This window comes from Athene cunicularia (genome assembly GCF_003259725.1).
Source record: "Athene cunicularia isolate RWA chromosome 3 unlocalized genomic scaffold, athCun1 chr3_part1, whole genome shotgun sequence".
Lineage (NCBI taxonomy): Eukaryota > Metazoa > Chordata > Aves > Strigiformes > Strigidae > Athene > Athene cunicularia.
The window spans coordinates 65549304-65569890 of record NW_020799097.1 but is presented as its reverse complement, the minus strand read 5'-3'; the positions used below and the strand labels follow the sequence as shown (position 1 = coordinate 65569890).

The 20587-nt window shown below is 36.2% G+C and overlaps 1 protein-coding gene across 2 annotated transcripts in view; it reads right to left on the bottom strand.

The window, feature by feature from the left end:
• Positions 1-18957: 18957 nt before the first annotated feature.
• VTA1 (vesicle trafficking 1) overlaps positions 18958-20587 on the bottom strand; it is a 40835-nt gene continuing 39205 nt past the window's right edge. For both annotated transcript variants that reach the window (XM_026844514.1, XM_026844515.1), the window contains exon 8: positions 18958-20107. In XM_026844514.1, the coding sequence (XP_026700315.1) occupies positions 19962-20107 (146 nt within the window). In that variant the 3' untranslated portion in view covers positions 18958-19961. The remainder of the gene's footprint in view (positions 20108-20587) is intronic.

The window sequence follows — 20587 nt, the reverse complement described above, 5'->3', positions numbered from 1 at the left end:
TCCTAATTGCTTCAAGTCAGTGCTTCCAACATCTCTGTTTCTTTCCCCATTGTACATGAGAGTTTCAAAGCTAAGGCTTTCCAATCTGAAATATTTTTATATATGGTTTAGTAGTTTGTAGAACATATTTTAAGATATGGGAAAGGAACTTAACAATTAGCATGTGCAGAAATAACCATGTTTTTGACAGTAGGTGGAAAGGGGCAGGGAGAGCACACACAGTGCTCCCTTTCATTGATCCATCTTAGCTCATGCTGTCCCTCCTTTTGCTGCAACTCTGCTGAAGAATTGGAATTTCCTTTGAAAGATCTTGCAGGTGGCTGTAGTGCACACTAGTTAGTTATACTATTTTAGATCTTATTTGTTTACTGAAACTGCTTGTCAATTTGCAAGCGAATTGCATTTTTTTTCCCACTATCGAGAATGCCTGGTGCAGTCTATTTCATATGGACATGTACTACCTGGCTTCCATTAGAAAAATATTTCATAGAGGACAGCACACTGCTTTAATTATTTTGTTGATTTCATTGCACTCCACTGGGCACACAGGATCACTGTGCACATCTTGTTTTGCATTTAGTTCCTTGCTTTGTTGTAAAAGACTTATCTTGGCTTGATGCAACTATTGATCTAGACCTGTTCATTAATTTGGCTGTTTCCAATTCAAAGTGCTACACAGTATTATTCATTAAAAAGAGACGTCAAGTATAAGGATAATTACAGAAATAAAGAACACTTCATATATATATATCTATATCTATATCTATCTATCTATATATATGTCTTTGCACAGACTATTGCACTTCAACTGAGTCAACTGGTGCAATGATACCCTAGCACTGACCTGTTAATACTGAAATAATTTACATTCTGAAAAGGCACAACTCCTTACACAGTTCTGCCAAAAAAACCCATACAGGTCCAGCCCTAAGGTGTCAATGAAAGGGATTACCAAATGCTATCTAATTATCTAATGATGTAGCAACTACTCAATAAAAAACAGAGCTAGGACAATAGAGATACACTGTTCCTCCCAGTATTAAAATCTGAGAAACTGTATATAAACTGAAGATATTGAAAGACAAATCTTTGCTACTGTCTGTCATTAACAGGGTTATAATTGTTACAGTCCTCAAAACCAAGATTTAATTGAAGAGATTCAAACAGGCAGTCCCACAGTAGGGAGAGACTTAAGGAGCAGCATAGAGTAAATTTTAAGGCAGGACTTATTTTTCATGCTTAATCTACTACTTCCAGTTATTGTTTACAATTCTTTCATGTCAGAACACTGCCGTTAATGAAACCATTCATGTTTACTGTTTACAGGTCCCTCAAAAATTGGCATCTTAGCATCTTATTTAGCTTCTCTAGAATTAGTAATACTAATATACTAGTTATAAAGAGCAGGCTGCGATCCAGACAAAGCTAGATAAATTCAACCAGTTCAAAGGACAGCAAATAAAGGCTAACAGTGCAATGCTGGGCAACTAAGAAAGTCAGGCTCTACTGGAATGTAGAGCACTTCTTTACACAGCCTTAACGGGAGATGAGCTAAGTACAGCCGAGAACTACAGCACCTAGCAGAGATATAGAAGTTCCTTTGATTTTTTGTGGTAAATCCTCTATCTTCCTCAATTCTTCAGGTAACACTCAAATTATAATTACAATTAATATTTTTTCTCTTAAAAAAATATCTTTTGCACGAGAATCAACTACTTTCTATATCTAACAGGTATTCAGGTACTGCCTGCAGACTAGATAGACATTTAGCAAAAGTTTCTGAATTAAGCTGAACTGCTGATGGGGAACATATTACCTGGAACTGAAAATTAGAAATGTAGATTTGGAAAGTTCACCTCCCTAGGATAAAGTTAGCTTTGATGGATAACCTTTTCCACCTGTATACAGGGACACAAACCAAGTCAGTGAGGAAAACACAGTGCAGCTTGTCATGAGAATACACTGCACAAATTTTGCTACAGTGGCTCACTTGGCTGCAGTGAGTTTGAGTAGAATTTCAGTGGCACTGTGTTTGAAAACTGTGTTTAGCTGTAGTGTATCTATATGATAAGGACATTACAGTTGTTATAATTACTTGCTTAGGACGAGTTCTGCATTGGTATATCTATGAAAAATCATAAAGACTCTTCTTCCCCCAAGGCACAGTTCTTTTAAAAGTGCATTATTTGAAGTAGGAAATTCATGTGAAAACATTACTTTAAAAGTATATAAATATAAAAAGGAAACACTTTTTCCATTTTGAAAATTAGCAATTGGATTAGATGATCACTGTAGGTCCCTTCCAACTGAAATAGTCTATCCTATTTTATTTATTTCTGTTAAAGGGATATATTGCTGAAATATAGCTGATGCCAAATACTTCTCTACATCTGATTTGTCAGTAGGGCTTCTGCATGTACACTTGCATGTACACTGTTTTTGAAAAACAGAAAACTTTGTGCAAATTAAATTGGATTTGGTATGGCTTCAAAGGTGTTTCAGTGCGCTTCAGTTTCAAAACTGAACAATTACTGTATGGCAGTAAAAAAGGTTCTTCAAAGGTATTTTGATCTGAGGGAAGAAATAGAGCATGATCAGTGACTAAAATATATGCGCTCGTAGATGATGCAGATTTTATGCATTAGGAGTAACATCCCTAAAGTAAGCTCTTCCCTAGTAAAGGGAATCACCAAAATGCTTAATTTGACAGACAAGTGAGTAATTGAGGACACTGTTACTTCACCCTTCAGAGGAATCTGTTTAACAGTCTAATGACTTAAGCATAACCTCACTACTTAAACAGTAACATACAGAGACCAGTAATTTAAAAACCCACTTGTAACCATCCACAGTACTGATGGCAGTGAAGCACTCTGACACAGGCTTCAACTGCTGTACTAGCAGACCTAACCTCAGGCCAGTAGAGATAACCAGCAACACTGAAATCCAAGCTGCCACAGTTTTGCTGTTAGCAGTATTTAAGAGAGCTTAGGTATGGCTACCTTTGTTGTAGTAACACTCCTCACAAAATTAAACAGCTTTCAAAAATACGTCCTTGCTTTGCGCATGGAAACAAAGAGCTCCCTTTTGGATATCAGTTGGTCTAAATATTCAGGATTTCAACAGCATGGGGAGTGGGAAAAGGATATTTACACTACCCAACTTTAAGCACTTAACGTACTTCCTTCCCTCTCCTTGTCTCCAGTGTTTGCCAGGTTTACATTTGCTGCAGCTATAGCACTTCTGTCTCCTCTGGGAACAAAACACCAGAAATGGCATATCGCCTCCAGCTTTCTGATAAGCAGCAAGGAAACAGGATTTAAATTCACATGACAGGTACTCAGCTAGTCATTTTTCATAAATGATAGCACTATTATATTAGATATTAAACAGGGAAAATGTGTTTGTGTGTACTAACAGCCATTCATCTACTTCAAGCCATCTACAGAGAAATACTTTAAGGACCCGGTTCTTCACTTTTCTTTTACTCCACACACACTTAGGCATTATGATGTAAGATGACAACATTAACAGTTCTGGTGAAATAACAACTGAAGAGAAATGTCAGAGAATACCACTTGGTTTTCAACTATGCAAAGAATTTACATACAGAAAGCTATCAGTGCCAACAAAACTATCACTGAGATGAGGAATATTAATATCAAACCAGGAGGATGGCTTTGAAATGGACAATGTTGGATTAGTAACTATGAAGACACCAGAGTTTATAAATATACTGCTTCCACTCAATTTCCTACACTTACAACTATAGTTCTCATAGACCACACATACCTAAAGCTTCCTCACCTTGTTCCAAGACCACGGGGGTATATGGAAGTTGCTGCCTGGAACAGCTCTCCACCCAGGCAGATAGGCAATTTAAACTGAACTGGCATCTGTCTGGTATTTTGAAAACAAGGAAGTTTTAAATAGTAAGCATCAGAGAAATACAAATGTTTTGCATCTCTATGAGCATTTTAGAATAGGATATGATGATTCTAAAGTTTTATTCTATACTCTATCATGTTGTCATACACAATTATTAACCTTGCCCATTTGGATATAAGAAGAGCTGGAAATAGTAACAAAAAGGAAACTTTTAATTCTTGATTAGTGAAAGTGTGCAGTAAATTCCATGCAGCTCCATACTGTTCCTTCAGCAGAAGAATTCACAGTATGTCCTTACAGTTTATTCTTTTCTTGTATATGCAGTAAGTTTAAAACAGTTGTACCTTTATGACATGTCACTTTGTATTTCACTATAGCTACTTCTCCCCAGTTGAAGTCTTCAGTTATGAGAGAAAAACTGAAGAGCAATTAAAGCTCCTGCTTATTTATTGTGTTTGAAAATAACCGTTACACTACCTGTGGTCATTCTCAGATTGTGTTTCTGTGCATCTGTCCAGAATTTGTGTCAAAAAAATGCAATTTTGACATTCTGGAGAATTAAAAAGATATATTCAGAAATTCCTTACTTCACATGGACAATGCAATTGATTATACTCATTTACTTGTTTACATTCCATTTGTTTTGTTTTCATTGTGATAATTTCCACAGAATATTGTACTACCAAGCTGTAATTTTTAACACCCTTGTTCAGTGGTTCTCAGTCTAAGAGTTGTGACTGTCAGGCCAAGAGCACAGCTAAAACTTAAACACCAGCAGAACTGGAGTAAAAAAATCAGAAGTATGAGCACTAATGAAAAGAAAGGGTTGGTTTAGACTTTCTAGAATGACCACACATGCTGAATTCCAGGCATGATCTCTTTTCTCTTTCTAGCATTTGGATAATTGAGTGCTGCCTGGAACCAGCTGTGAGTCTCCTGTGTAGTCCCTTAATGATGCTGAGTGGTTAGATCTTCTCCTGTAAGATTTAGAACCTGTGATGAGTTATGGAAAGTAGAATTTACCCAAATATCCTTGCCTCAAATTACTTGGACAGAATACATTTTTTCCCTTCTTCATCACTGGCGCCATTTATATCTAAATTATTGCATTAGCACACTTCAGGATCAAAGGTCCTGCATTTATACAAAATATGTATTAGAACATAAATGTTTCTTCAAATTTGGCAAGACTACAGGAAAAAAAGCAGAGCAGCACTGGAAGAGGGGATTAAAACAGAGAAGGCAGATTAGATCGTGCACTGGAATAATCTGTCAAAACGCTGGATACCAGCTCCAACCAGACAAGTAAAATGAGTGCAGTCACTGCTTCAATTAAAGTCAGAAATCTGGTCAGACAGAGAGGGAACATTCTGAGCGGTCTGTAACAGTCTCTGTCCCAACCACTGCCTCTCTCACGCCTGCACCAGCATCTCTGCAGCAAGCCTGCCAGGAGGGATCCTAAGGAAACATAGCTCTGAAGAACAGAATTTCTGCTGAAAATACTGTTTGCAATAGCACATTCTCACTGTGCATTTCAGGATTGTTCTTTAAAAAATTATGAACAGCTGTTACTTCTACTGCTATCCATCTTCACAGAAAAGTAGAGAGATCAGTTGGGGAAGTCAGAATCCCTCCAATGTGTACATTCCTTATGGATGATCAAGGAGCAATCACAGTGGTGATCCCTCTTTTCTGGAGATGGATTAATCTTTTGTACACCAATGGCAAGTTCCTTTGGGAAGACAGTAAAATATATTAGAACTTTATCATTAATAACATTTATGATTAATAGATTGTATCAGGTGAAGAAAGAAGTACTTGATTGTTGAATCTTTTGTGATTTTGATTCCCCTCAATAGCAACTCTTCTTAAAGTTTCTTTATTGAGTTTGTGCTATAGAAAATATGCTTAACAGACAAAGGACCACTAGTTGAATGAGACTCTCAAGAATTTACTAGTAAAACAGAATAAAACCTCTGAATGTTCCAACAGAAATCCATTACTGAATCAAAGTAAATGCTAGATTTTTGGTGCCAGTCCCATGTTAGAGATTGTTCATAAAGTAATCAAAGTTAAATATAAAAAAAAAAATGCACAGCTCTCCCTTTAGAAGTTCAGATTCATTAGGAAGGTAGGAAAGTCAAAGTTCTGATCCTTTCTCTGCATAGTTCCTCGTTTTGCCAAGGAAGCAGTACACAGTAACTGCTGACTCCAAATAGTCAAGAGTAGGAAGTCCAATTAGTCTGCAAAGAGATGGTTGTTCCTTTGTAGTCTAATTGACACTGGATATATTTCAACATGTTAATACACTCCAATTTTTAAAAGAAGAAGGGTGCTTTGTAAAGCGCTGGCATGCTTACATCCTGTTTCTTTCGTAATGCATCATACTGTGGTCAGAAATACTGCTCTTGGATAACCATCAGAGCAGCTTCCAAGACAAAATTAATACATACTTAAATCTTATTTTGTTTTTAGAATGACACTCCCATTTGAAAGAAATTAGTCAGAACTAAAGGAAAAAAAAACCAGCACACCTGTTGAATAGATAAATCCCCCGTATAGAAAACTGGCAGCAGTTACGCAGGGTAATGACAGCTAGAGTTATGCAGAGCTCAGGGATGGTGTTTGACACAGTGGCCTGCTTTGAACTTTCCTTCCTTGGTTCATCTGGGTTTGTACCCTAGGGTTTTGTTAGGCAAGAATCTTCCAAAAGATAAGCAAAATTTGATCAAAATGGAGTCTACATTGCAAAACACTGACCCATGCCATTTTCCCCCTAGCACTGGCTCACTAGATTGTCATTTTGGCATATGTAGTCAAGTTTTACATCCAAAAATGTAATTAGAGAAAATAAACAAAGATATATTCTGTTAAGAAATAATACATTCAAAATTATAATGGAAAGAACAACTGAAAAACCAGTATTTGCCAATGTGGAATAAGGCTATATACAAAAAAATTATATAAAGTAATGTAATTTTCTCCTTCCAGTTTACAAATTCCTTGTCTTGGATAAGATGCTCAAGAAAAATACAGCAAGGAGAAAAAAAATATCAATCACCTTTGGTTAGTCTGCTGACTTTTAGGACTTGGCAAGATACATAAGTTAATTCCTCCATCCATAGCTAGGCTGCTTTGAACAAGAATGCAGATCTAGAACAAAAAGCGAGAAGTTGTGGAAACCTGTATCCCAGAAAAGAACATAAGGAAATTCTATAGCATGCCAACAATGTCATGGCACAGGCAGAAAACTGCACTCTCCAGAAGCGCCCAGGTGGGTGTATGCCAGCTGGTAATTACTACTTCCATTCCCAAGCAAGTCTTGGAAGCAACAAGTACCGTACAGGTAGGAAGCAACGTACCTGAACAAATATGAAGATTTTCCTGTGTCACAGTATGTACCTAGTTCTTTCTATACTATGTGCTCCACAGATACCAGACCCTAGTATTGCAGAGCAAATAGACAAAATTCTGGCAACCATTAATGACATCTAGTCTATATAAACTTTGAACCTGTGTTAAGAAACCTCAGCATAGTTTAGTATCTAAAAATCTTCTGAACAAATTAAGCCCTAAAGCTCTGAACTGATTCTTAAGAGTATTTTTTTCTGTTTTAATCTTCTTTGCTTCCACTTAGGATAATCTGGATGCAAGTTCTCCAGAATTCACAACTTATTTCCCTCCCCTTTCCCCTGAAGTTTTCCATACTTCCTTACATGCTCTGATGCTCTGCAATCACATGTCACCAGAATACCTGTCCCTTCTCCAAGAACCTGTAACAATTATATGGATTCAGGGAAATCACGCTCGCAGCAATGCGTAAGATAGCATACAGCTGTATAAGCATGCTCCACCTCCAGAGAACAAAGCAAGGCACTAACCAGCAACTCGCCTAAGTTTTACAACATAATGCTAATGAAAAACCCCCTACTGACAAGTCTGAAATACCTGCCATTACTGTTGCCACATTGCAGGTGTGGGATTTGGTTTCTTTTAAACTGTTTATGTGGTTTATTCATGACCCATGGCAACTCCAGCAACCAACAAGCTGGCTGTATGCATGAAACAGTAATTGAAAGCAGTCAGAGTGCACTAAACAGAATAAAAAGAATAATTTTTCTTGAACATAAATATTCATATTGCATAATCTTTTCTGCAGAGAATTCCACATATTTACTCAAAGTTCTGATTTCATCCCCAGGAAAGTGCTAATTTCATCATTTTAGTGAAAGAACTCTACAGCTCTAGATTCCTCCTCCCATAAGAAGAAAACTTGATGTCTAGACACTAAATTAGATACAACAGAATCAGACATTACTAAGCTGGAGACTAGTGCTCATATGCTGAATTTTATTAGCTTTCTTTTCACGTAGAATCTGACCAGGTCATTTTCTTCTCTCCTTGTCTATTTTGATGACACTAATCAAAATTTGCGGTGCCAGGAAAGGGAACTACTGAAGAAATCCTTATTTGCATTCAACAGCCAAGTGCATGCAACAGGTTCCAGGATTTAGTGTGATTATGAAGTATCCTGGCTTCTTTGTGAATGCCATAACGCAAGTTACGAACCTCCATTTGGTGGCAAGTGTAGCACTTAAAGAAATATCGATAAAAACTGATGTGCTATGCTATCTTTTAAAGCCACCCCTTGCAAGTATGAAATGTTTAAATGTCTATGAGGCAAAACACAAATTTGCATCAACACTTCTCAAATTTTTACTTTGCCTCTATCCGTCCTAAAACACAATTTTAAGTACAGTAGTAGTTAGTTAAGCACTTTAACTTACTAAAAACTCCAGATTAAAAAAAAAAAAAAGTCTGGCAAATCTCTCATTCTAGACTATCAAATGAACCTATGGTGTAATACACTATGAAAAACACTTGAAGGATGACTGAATTTTGCCAAGGAAGTTTCCTCACCCACTTCCAGCCTCCTTTTTTAGTATTTTAAGACTTCAAGTACATAAAACCTCTGGTTTAAACTATCTCTTGCCAGAGACAAATATTAATAACATTAAAAACTATATTGTCTTTTACACTTGCAAGAACAAAGCACACATTTGTTACAATGCCCACATAGAATAAAAATAGAAGCTTATAGTATTGAAAGAAGAAATTATCATACATGTCCTCACAAACCCTTACTGCTATAAAGATGCAGGCAGCTCAATTTTCAACATTTGTTTTATTTTAGAATCTGGGTTAATTTTTCCTTTCTTTTATACACTTCTGTGTGGAAATTTTTGTGTCAGATGTGCTTTCCAAATAAAGTTCTTTTACTGGGCACTTCCACAGCACAGCTGGAGAGAAAGACAAATACGAATGTCCACCCTAAATTTGCTATTGTTCTGTATGTGTATTAACTTTGTAATTTACATTGCATCTTCATCAACAATATCTGCTATGGCCATTTTAGTGATGAAATTGTGTCTTACAAACTTGCGTTAGTTACCTATAACTAATTCCCTCTGAAATGTATTACCTATGGATACAGTGGCATTAGCTAGTTAATTTCTGTTTTCAACCATCTCCATCCACTCCTTTACAATGGCCCATCTCCAGCAGCATCTGCCCCATTGTCAACCCAGGGTTCTACCTCTTCCTGTGTCACCTCATCACAGTCTACTGAGACTGCTGACCTCCGCAACAAAACTGCCAATTGCTTGTAGACACAGATAAGAAGACAATCTGAATGAGCTTCTACGAACAGAAAAATGTGAAGCCAGTACAGTTCTGTGAATAGTCTTAAGGATGAGGAGAGACAATGGCTTCAAATAAAACTCTGATACCATCTTCAGAAAAAAACTTATGGTGAATCCTCAAAGTAACCTAGCCCTCAAAGGTTGTAAAACATCAGGTTTGTACCCTAGAAACTGACTCTTTCCTCTCCTGACCAGATTGATACATAGTAGAAAAAGTACTTTGTTGACAGGAGACAATACAGCCATTGGTCAAAAGGCAGGTAAATAAAAAAATGCAAAGACAAGATTAAGTCACAGTAAAGATTCTGACTTTCAATAAAAGAAGCCATCACCAAATGCTTCAAACACAGTAGTCAAGAATATTCAGACATCTACAGCTACAACCACCAGTTGTACCTCAGCTTCTGTATTCAATGCCTGAGGCACTTGATCCATCAACTGACTCCCAGGAAAGAGGACTCTAATCTGGAATGGTCTTGAAAAGGTCTGATTTCATTGAGAAATCTGAACTGCTGAAGATGACATCTGTGATATTCTTCACTTAAACTGAAAAATGTATTCAGGTTTCTAAGGTTAAAGACTTCCCAATGATACATAAAATTTTGATGAGAAGAAATAATTTAAATTCCCTTTCTCCTAGGCATACTCTAAACCTGATATTGTTAGCAAGTCTAACAAGGTAATGGGAGTCTCATGGGAGGAGTTCTAAAAGAGAAACAAAAGAACAAGTGTTCAAATGTAGTAAAGAAAAACTGTTTCATAATTTTGAGCATGTCTGAGGTTACCAGCTGTCAAACACTGGAGACAAATGGTATCTAAAATGATGTTAGCACAAAGAGACCAGTCATAGTACACAAAGGATGAACAATTTGGACTGTATTCCACAAAAAGGTCTCCAAACATTTCCATTATAGCTAGAATTCGTAACATCAGAGTTCATATCCATACCTTCGTGGAGGTTCCTACGTGCAGTCTGCAGGAAGTTGCCTGTGTTGGATTTGGGAGACTGAGAGCACATAGCATATACAACAGATTTACTCTTTTTTTAGAGTGAAGTCCCTCAGAGACAAAAAGTATCAAAGTAGTTATCAAAATGACAACCTCACTGTACAGGTGCTAAATATGGTTCCTTCAAAAGATGATTTCTTATTGCACAATAAATTTTCTTCAGGAATCAAGACACACAGCAGACAAATACACATATGCTTTGGTATCCTCCTGGGAGGCCCAAGGAGCCATATGACAATAGCTTTATGCTACTAACATATCCAAATCCCAGGAGATATTATTGAGCAAGCCTTCAAGTACTATCGAACTGTCAAGTGGCAGACAGTCTTCCAGTATAAACAAAGCCACTCAGTTCTTGTTTGTTCACTCTTTTTAAAGGCTGCAGTAGATATAGTAGCTACTGCGTTTGGTCACATGAACAAAACAAGCCTCTTCCGCAGTCTTTTGTACTTTTTGTCAAAGTTCCTAGATATCTGAGTATAATGTCAAGTATTTTGAACTTAGCTACCAGTCAGCAAGACCTTTGTTTTGGAGTGATGATAGAAGAACCCAACAAGATGTAGACTGATTCAGTCTCTAAAGACATTATGTCTGGAAATCTCAAGGTTCCCACCCTGTTTTGCATTTCCCCTTTCTAAAGACTTGACTGTGAAAGAGCTTTTAAGTTGGAAGCCATAAACAGATGTTTTCTCTTGGGAGCTCTTGAGACCTAACATTTTGCATAGCTGAGGAGTAAAAAGACAACAAGCTTGACTGAAGATCAAGAAATACCTAGACAGGAGACTAACATAACACTAGTCACTGAGAGCAAATGCTTTCAGAAAATCATCTTATTTTTAATGTAAGACTGGAGCTGTGTGAACCAAGGGAAAAAAAAAAGTGGGCTGTTCTGAGGCTTGTCCTGAAGTGCACATTGCACAGATGTTTGTGGCAGCATCTGTGACTACAGTGACTGGAAAGTCTGATCAAAGCACTCAAAAGGCAAGATGATCTCTGAAACTGTGGCAGAGAAGGAAGTTGTAGAATTGGGATTTAAGATTTCAGTAGATAGTAATCTTGATAGGTATTTCCATTGACAGAAACTGAAGAAATTCCAGGAGCTAGAAATGCAGTAGCAGCATGTTTAGCATACACCAATGTGCTCAGGTTCAAAGAGCTCAGTGCTTTGATCAAATACACATGGATCTGTAAACCTAACACACTGGCAGAAACATTTACAGATTACTTACCAGAAAGATGACCAAACAGTACCAGCAAATAGTTACTATGAAAAGTGGCTGTAGAATTTAACTTCCACATTTGCTGTTTGTATCTCACTGAGCTTCAGCACGGACAATGGTGAAGTACTCCAAAGCGCCTGTGGGAGAAATTTACTATCTAAAGCTGTGTGGTAAGGGGAAGAAAACTTCAACAGTGTTTGCAATGTTCCCTATGAAAAAGAGCTGCGTGTTCTGATTTAAGTAGGTGGTTGAGAGTGAAGAATAGAAGTTGCCCCCTTTCATGACCACCTGCAGTATGCATGGCAGGGCCTGTGCTGTGGGGCTTGTGCATGTTCCTGCAGGCGTTGCTGAGAATAAAAATTTCTTAGCTAACAGAAGCTGTGTTTAGATATATTTGTAAAATAAAATCAACTGATAGAGCCTTCAAAGGAGTACCGCCCTTTTCTGCATATCCAGTGCAATTAGGTTCAATAAAATTTATCATTACTATTTTTTATAAAGTACAAATAAAACCCCAGCATTTCCCAACAGAAAACATAAATGGAAAACAAACAAACAAACAAACCAAACTTATGTCTCAATATCTGTATAAAGATTATGAGATTAGAACACCACATTGGAAAACTAGCAGATATCCCACTCAGGATACATTAAATCCATTGCCATTGTTTTAGTTATATTTTACTGAACAACAAGCAAAGCTTTCTACCTGAACACAGCAAACACTTAAATACATGAGTACTCCTATTGCCTCAGTAAAACCATTCACGTGGGTGAACTTACTCAGGCGAGTAAGTGTAGAATAAAGGACAGATGTGTGTAAAGCTTCCATTATCAAAGGGCTGCTAAACTGAAGTGCAGTGGTCATGAGTACCTGCATGCCTGTTTTACAAATACAGATTTAGTATCTACACTGAATAAAGTATTTTTCCCAAGACTGTGCTGATACACTTATCTTCAGCACAAAATAATTATTTGCTGTTTTTTACAACAGCTTACAGAGATTTCAGTATAGGCGAGTTCCTGCAAAGTCAAGAGATAGAGTCTCTAATTTGAGCAGTGCCATATTTTGACAATATGATCTATGACTAAATCTTTGATAAGCTTTCATATTGCAAGTTTAAAAGGTGTCTGCACTCGGAAACATGCAGACTGTGGATATTCTTCCACAGTCACTAGCAAACATACATTAGGTATTGAATTCACACAATGCATAAAAATTGCTTCATTCTGCCCCACACTCACTATTATTCACAAGATGCTTACAATGCATTATAATAAACATTAGACCTAAGAGAGACAAAATAATATGTTACTGGAAAACACTGGTAGAAATTAGGTCAACACAATGTCTCAGGACCTGCAATACCTTTTTTACAGTAACATTTCCAGGTATTGTGGGAGATGGACCATTACTCAAGGTTGAGCAGAAGCCACAAAAACCTTCCCAAATGCTCACTGACTGACCCACTGAAATTTTACTTTAGAACCACTTCAATCTTGCAATCCAGTCCATGAATTTATAAAGATGTCTTAAGATAAATTAATGCTTTGTCCCTAATGCCTTAAGCCATTCTGTAACTAGATTTAATCATTTTTTCAATAGGTAAGATTTTCATCATCTTAGTAGCCCTTCTTTGTATCACTTACTAGTAAATAACTTCAGTCACCACTGATCAGAATCAAACCCAGTATTGTGACTGCACTTAATATCTGTGCTGAAAGTCTCATCCAATGCATCCTAAACATGTATTAGCCTGCTGAACTAGGAGAGGCTGATGAGGATTACTTCAGCTTCCAGTATTCTCATTTTTATTAAAAGGTATTCTCCTGTTGGAACCAAGGGAGTGACTTTGTATGTTGTGCTTTCAGTTTCACTTCATTCTGGTCCTTCAGTCAGTTTTTCTCGGTTCTCTGAAGTACTTGCAATACCTCCCAACTTCATCTAATCCACACATTACACGTGATTCAGATAGTGACCTCAACCTAGGTCACTGATGTATGAAACAGGATGTGTTCCTAGGCTGATCTCTCTCTATTTCCAACCTAAAAATAATTAAGAGTTTACTGAAATTTCTTTTTCCACCAGCTTTAATCCATCTTTCAATTCTCATTCTAATCTATTTCCACCTAAGTAAGGGTCTTATGTCAAGCATTACTTCATTTTAAGTAAATAAATTTGTGACATTCATTTTCTAAAAGCTTAGTGTCCCAAACCACCCAGGGTGAGGGGCAGAATGAAAGGGCTAGAAGAAAACATACTATGTGCTATCCTACCCGTGTCTGAACTTCAAGTCTTCTGTTCAGAATCTGAAGTAAGCTTTTACTTAATCTTGCGGTTAAACTAAGAGGTCTGAAGTTGATCACAACTTTTTTTTTTTTTTTTTTTTCCTAATACAATTCCTTTATTTGGTGTTCTGCTGTAAAATACTAACTATGAACTTATAAATGCATTAAAAGTTCTTATTACTGGATTTATGTTCCTTTCAGTATTGTAGAATGGTAGTTATGTTGGTCCTCTGATACATCCAGCATTTTAAGATTTGCATTAGGTATGACTACTCTATATATAAATTGCTGTCCATGATTTACAACTACACTCTATCTCAATCTCCTAATTCCTGCCCATTGTCCCCTAAATTATCCTGTTGGGTTTTTTTGCATTTCTTCCATTCTCATTGTACATCTTCTCATCACATATTAATACCTTCTCTGTCTCTCATAAAAACTCTATTTATTTTGGGAATAAGCAACCCTTGTTTTATCATTACTCTTCAGCATTAAAAAGCCCATTTTACAGACAGGTTATCTGAGGCAATTGACAATTTCACCAATTTAGCTTAGCTGGAGGTCTCAAATTCCTAGAGATCAATTTGTTGGGCTCTGATTGGGAATGTGGCTCTGAGTTAATTTCCCCATATCTTTATTTAAATATTGTAGTCATACAGCTGCCAAAGAGCCTCAGAAGCTCAGGAGGGAAGTGCAATCACTACGTTTTTCTCCATAGCACATACCAGGTAAAACCCAGACCTGTTACTCTTCCCAAATTACCCAAGAAAGTGGGTTATCACTCATACTTAGCCTTGTATTCAACCACAACCTCCCTCTAGCTATGGGAACACCACAGAATAAATACAATAGAATAAATACAATGAAAAAGGGAAGACAAATTAAAACAGGTAAGAAAGCACAAAATCAGGAGATAGCATTTTAAAGGCAAACATGGATCTCTGTAGTTCTCTGCAGATACAATGCAGTAATTCATGCAGTCTCCCAAGTTTTCCACAAGGGTCACATCAAATCAATTTTAATTAAGAAATACGACATATTTAATGAGCGCAAAGGTTCCAAGTATGAGATCAGGTCCTCTCCATTTTCAGAATGCTGTCAACTTGTGGGTTTTTTCTTCCCTTTTAGAGCCAGACTTAGTCTCTGCTATCATTTCCTCAACTAGGTCAACATGTGCTATAACATTTTTCCCAGTTTGAGGTTAAAAAAAGTGGGGTTTTTTGTTATTCTAGTGTTCCTCCTTCTATCTTTCTGCAATCTTTTAAGCTCAAGCTGTTTTCTCATCTTTCCAGGTTCTTAAGAAAAAAAAAAAAATCAATCAATCAATCAATCAACAACTCTAACCTCATTTCGGTCACTGCTCTGCCTCTGCTTCCATGTGGGACTGTAAGTATTTCTTGTTTCTTCAGGAATAATTTCTGTGCCCCCTCCCATTCTGTGAAGAGTGTGATTCCGGCATATGGCTCCACTCTCAAATTTGTGTTCGATGCTCTTATTTACAAGGTTCCTATTCTGAGATCATTTAGGGCATTACGTTCTGAACAATCTCTATGATTAGACTGTTCCAATACTTTTGTAAACCAGAGACAGAGAGCGCTCTGCTGGCAACATAGCATTTTTTTCTTGCTCATAGTGATATGCAAATTCGTCTCTTCTCAGGTTGTCTTGTTACTACAGCTGTGCACTGAAAGGTGGCGACACAATAAGAAAAAAAGCAATGCCCCTTTTCCCAACAAACTTGGTTAAAATTCCAACATTTTAAAAAAGGTACTCTGAGATGACTGTGAATAACAGTTGCTGTCAGTATCAGGATGAACTGGTGGTTTAGAAACTTAGCATCAAACTTCAGGTCTTCCTAATTCAGATATCCAGGCTCAGGCTTTAATTCATAAACTGCACAACAAAGGACATTTTAAAAGAAAGGAAGAATTAAATGTTATAAGCAGGGGCACTTGCCAATTTCAATCAGAACATTACCACAAAGACTTTAAAGTAAGAGAAACTATCTTTGATCTTTTGTAAATCTAGCTTCCTCTAAATTTTTGTTCTCATTCATTTTGTACCAGGCTCCTATTTTACTGTTGACATGAAAAAGGAGAAAATAAAAAATCATTCAGTCGGAAGACTGCACAATTAAAAGCTAACTTTTGGAACTATACTAGTACATTTAAAGTTTAGTATTAAGAACAACATTTGTCAGCAGTATGTATATATTTGTATCTGACATTTTCCCAATACTTGTAAACAAGGTATTATTTTTTTTTTAAGGTATTCTTACAGCCCACCATTAAATTTACATACATTATATTATAAATGCACAGACACATGTCTGCACACAAACTACCACCACTCCTCCACTCTACTTCTGACAGTAAGCTTCTCTGTTGTTAGTTTCTTGTAGGTAAGTATTACATAGCATCAAATATTATAATTACAGTCACATCCTGGAATATGATCATCCTCAAGTCTGTGCTTCTGAAACTTCACTTACAAAGGACCTTCACTTAAAAAGTCCACCTGAAATGACTACAACAATTTGAAAAGAACACCTCCAGTATTACTAAATCCAGTTAGTGCACATTTGAAAAAAATAATGATTTCATAAACAATACCTGCTCCGCAAAACACTCTTCAAAGACTATTATAGGAATACAGAAGTATAATATGGAACTTTCCCTGTAGAGAGGTGGAAGTATAAAGAACTGCAAAACCATTAAGTAATACCAAAGCCTTTTACAGAACATTGAACAGATTTACTACAATTCTAGTTTACATAAGTAGCAAAACTGAACATGAAATATCTGTCAGAAAATGCTACTTTCTCCTTACTTAATCAAGATTGAGAACTCACAATCCAAATGAGAAAGGCCAAGAAGCATGTAGGCAGCAATTGTGCTGAAGAAGATAGAGTTGTTGACTGTACCTCGCAACAAAAGCAGTGCTTTCCTTTATTTAATATTGTACTCATACATGTTGGGAAGTTAAGAGGAGCTATGGGTTGATACTTTATCATTCAGAATGGCTGTAAAATTAATCGGTCAACACTTAAATTACACACAATATTTAACAATGGGGCCACAAATTCCAATTTGGAATAATTACATACTATCTACCTACATTCTCCAATATTTTCAGATATGTACACTTTTTGAACTGTTCTGCAACACTGGTTTGTACTTTTGGGCTATCTGCCACATTTAAAGTTGTCCCAGAGGCTATATTTAATGGAATGGAAATGTTTTGCTATAATTTACTTTAGGCATCAGTTTAGATGATAGAGTCTGTGGCATCAAATGTTAGCAGCTTAAAGATGTGACATCAAACATGGTTTGATGGGCTGTAACAAAACTTCTCAAAAAATAAATGATAATTTTATGCAAAAATAATTTTATTTAAAAAATAATTTTAAAAAAATTTTATTTAAAAAATAATTTTATGCAAAATAAAACTCAATATGCTAATTCATGTATTGTGGCCTGAAGGTCAGTATTAAGATATGTTTAATTTTACAGAATTAATGAGAATTTTATATGTTAAATCTTTTAAACACTAATTTATTTTCAGAAAGAATGTCCTGATAGCTTCTCTAAACAATTTTTAAACTTCTGTATTAGGATTTTCATCTCCATTCCCCTCGGAGACACTTATTTTAACGTCTTTCTAGGTAGAACAAGGTTACACATTTATAAATGATCACTCAAAAAAATTGCTTGTGACTTTTTCTTTGCTTATTGCTTTTTCACTGATGATCCCCTGGTTTCCTAGAGGAACCTAGAGGTTCAACATAATCATGGCCAACAGGCAATCTTTTATAGACTTTAAGAAATGCTTAAATTTTTGCTTGCAAGCTTCTTAGTTATTTACTTCCATTTCATATCATTCAATCACCAAAAAAAAAATTGAAAAGCCTCAAATTAATATAGTATCATATCACAGCTTGACTTATTTTTCCACATAATACAAAAGGCCCAAAGTTCTTTTAATTATTTTATAAATAGAAACAGGAAAACTGACATTCCTCTTTCAAGTGCTGGGGACTGAAGCTGGTATTAGTAAGTAGTGGTATGATCCCCAAATAAAGCAACTTCTGATTTTTTTATAGCAATGCAATATAGGTATTTCTATACGGATCAATGTTCTGTATCCTTCTTCCAACTGAAAAGCTGCTTTTCCAAACACAGTGTAACACCACAATAATATACCTGGAATAATTTACAGTAATTCAGTTTGATACTGAAGTGAGGGATCCAGCTTACATGAAGCACTCACTGTACAAAACACAGGCTTACTGCCCAGGGCTGTACAGCATTACTGTCAAAAAAGTTTCAGACTGATTTATTCTAAATTTCCCAGAGCAATTAAAATCTAATACAGATCACTGTCTAGATTAGCATGCTATCCCATATCGAAAGCAACACAAATACTAGACATTTTACCTATTAAACCTCAGTCAACTAAAACACTTAAGCACATATTTACAAGTTTCACACCACCCTTCTCAAACCTGTCAGAGACTCTACACTCTTAAATGGATACGACCAGCTAAACTTTAATGCATGCTTACATCTGATTTTCTTTTCCTCATCTTTTTGCTGTGAATATCAAACTTATTTTAGTAACTGCAAAACAGTGCAGCTATAACGAATATGTGGATTTGATCTGACAGCTTGGAGAGACAGATCAGATACTATGTAATTAAAATTATTACATAAATAAGACATGCTTTATGGTGTACTCTATTATGTCATGCCAGTTAAAAGGATACTTCTTCTTTCTTTTAACAGCATGGATAGATTTTTAACAATCAAGAGCTCCATAATTGCAAATGCAGACCTCATAAAGACTCAAAATACAGTTTCCAAGATATTTTAATTAAATCCCAAGTCCAAAAAGTATCCACAACAAAGCAAACAGGAAGAATATTAGCTGGAAATAAGAAGCTCTATGACACTAATACCAGAGATGAACCTATACTGCTTTAATGACTGAAGAACAGGCCTTTTTTTCAGTCTCTTAAGAAGATGAAACAGCTACAAGGTAAATCTCCCTAAAAGTTCATGTTGTTTAGAATCTCGGCCTCAGCTTTCAGGATCATCTCTGAGAAGTATTAGTACTTTCTCTTAATTATCCATACATATACAAAATTGTAAGTGTTCACACAAAAGGAGCAAGAACCAATAATCAAGAATACATTTAGCAGTCTGTACAGTTGTGGGGGATTGGGTTGGAACACCATCAAAATGACTCTCTGAAATATCAAGAGATGTTTTTTCCAGCACGTTTTATAATGAAATACAAATGTCCTCAAGTTTCCCTCAACTTTGACTTATGCCTCAGATAATACCCAAATAATTTGTTTACAGAAAAAAGTCCTTCCCATTGTGGATCTGTCAGCCTTCTCACACGCTCTCACTTCAGGAGGAAAGCGCTAATCTGAATTATGATTTTAAAGCTATTATACTTATTAAGTAATTGTTTGAAATAATAAAATCAGAGTAAGAATTTTAATGGAACACTCTTATGCTCAAGTTTTTTGACAGATTCAGCATTTTCTCATTCCAATAACCTAAATATTGCAAGATGAATTCTAACTCTTGAGCAGTGTTCACACAGTACTTTCTTCAGTATTTTGCTTACATCAAGCCACTGCATTCATGTTTCTAGCTCCACTGTTTGTAAAAACGAAAAGAGATTCCTACTGTACCATTAATCGCTAGTAAGACATTGAAATAGTGATTTCATTGTCATGGGTGATGGGACTGAGAACTCGTGTATAACTCCACTCCCCTAACAGGTACAGTAATAAGCTGTTAAGTTTCTTAGGCAAAAGACATGAATCTGTTAGGTAAAGACTTCATTCTCTGCCCGTAATCAGTAACTTGAGGGCCTTCTGTAGATTCTGCACAGCGGTGCTCACATCTTCATATTGCAAAGCACTGCCAGCATATTTGCAATATTTTTGAGCTCTGGCAAAGTCCTCTGGAGTCAAACGGACTTCCCCTGCAAAAATATAAGTATTACAAAGTTACTATAAGGAAAATCTGACAGAGGCTTCCTTTCACACGATTTCTGTATTTTACTTATATTTGCAGTAATATCATGAAAACCAGGCTAATATTTGGGTAATATTACAAAGACAAAGCTATGGTGTTTCTTCGGTTCACTTTTCTTTCCATTCATATAATGTTTAACTTCTTTGCTGCTGGCATTTGAAAAATATAAGAGGACCTGTCTAAACACTGGTATTTGTACGACCCAGTGCCTTTCTAAAGTAAGTCAATACCTTTGAGAAAGATCTGCTCTTCATTTAAGGCAGCAAAGGAGAACTTTTTAACGACACTATGTTAGCTGTAATCATATTACAACCTGCAAGAAACAATGAATGCTATTTTGTGTTTACAGTATAATTACTTTGTTCTCTTCTTCAGGAATAATACGTAATTAGAAACTGTTCCTTCTCAGCTAAGTAACTTTTCAAAA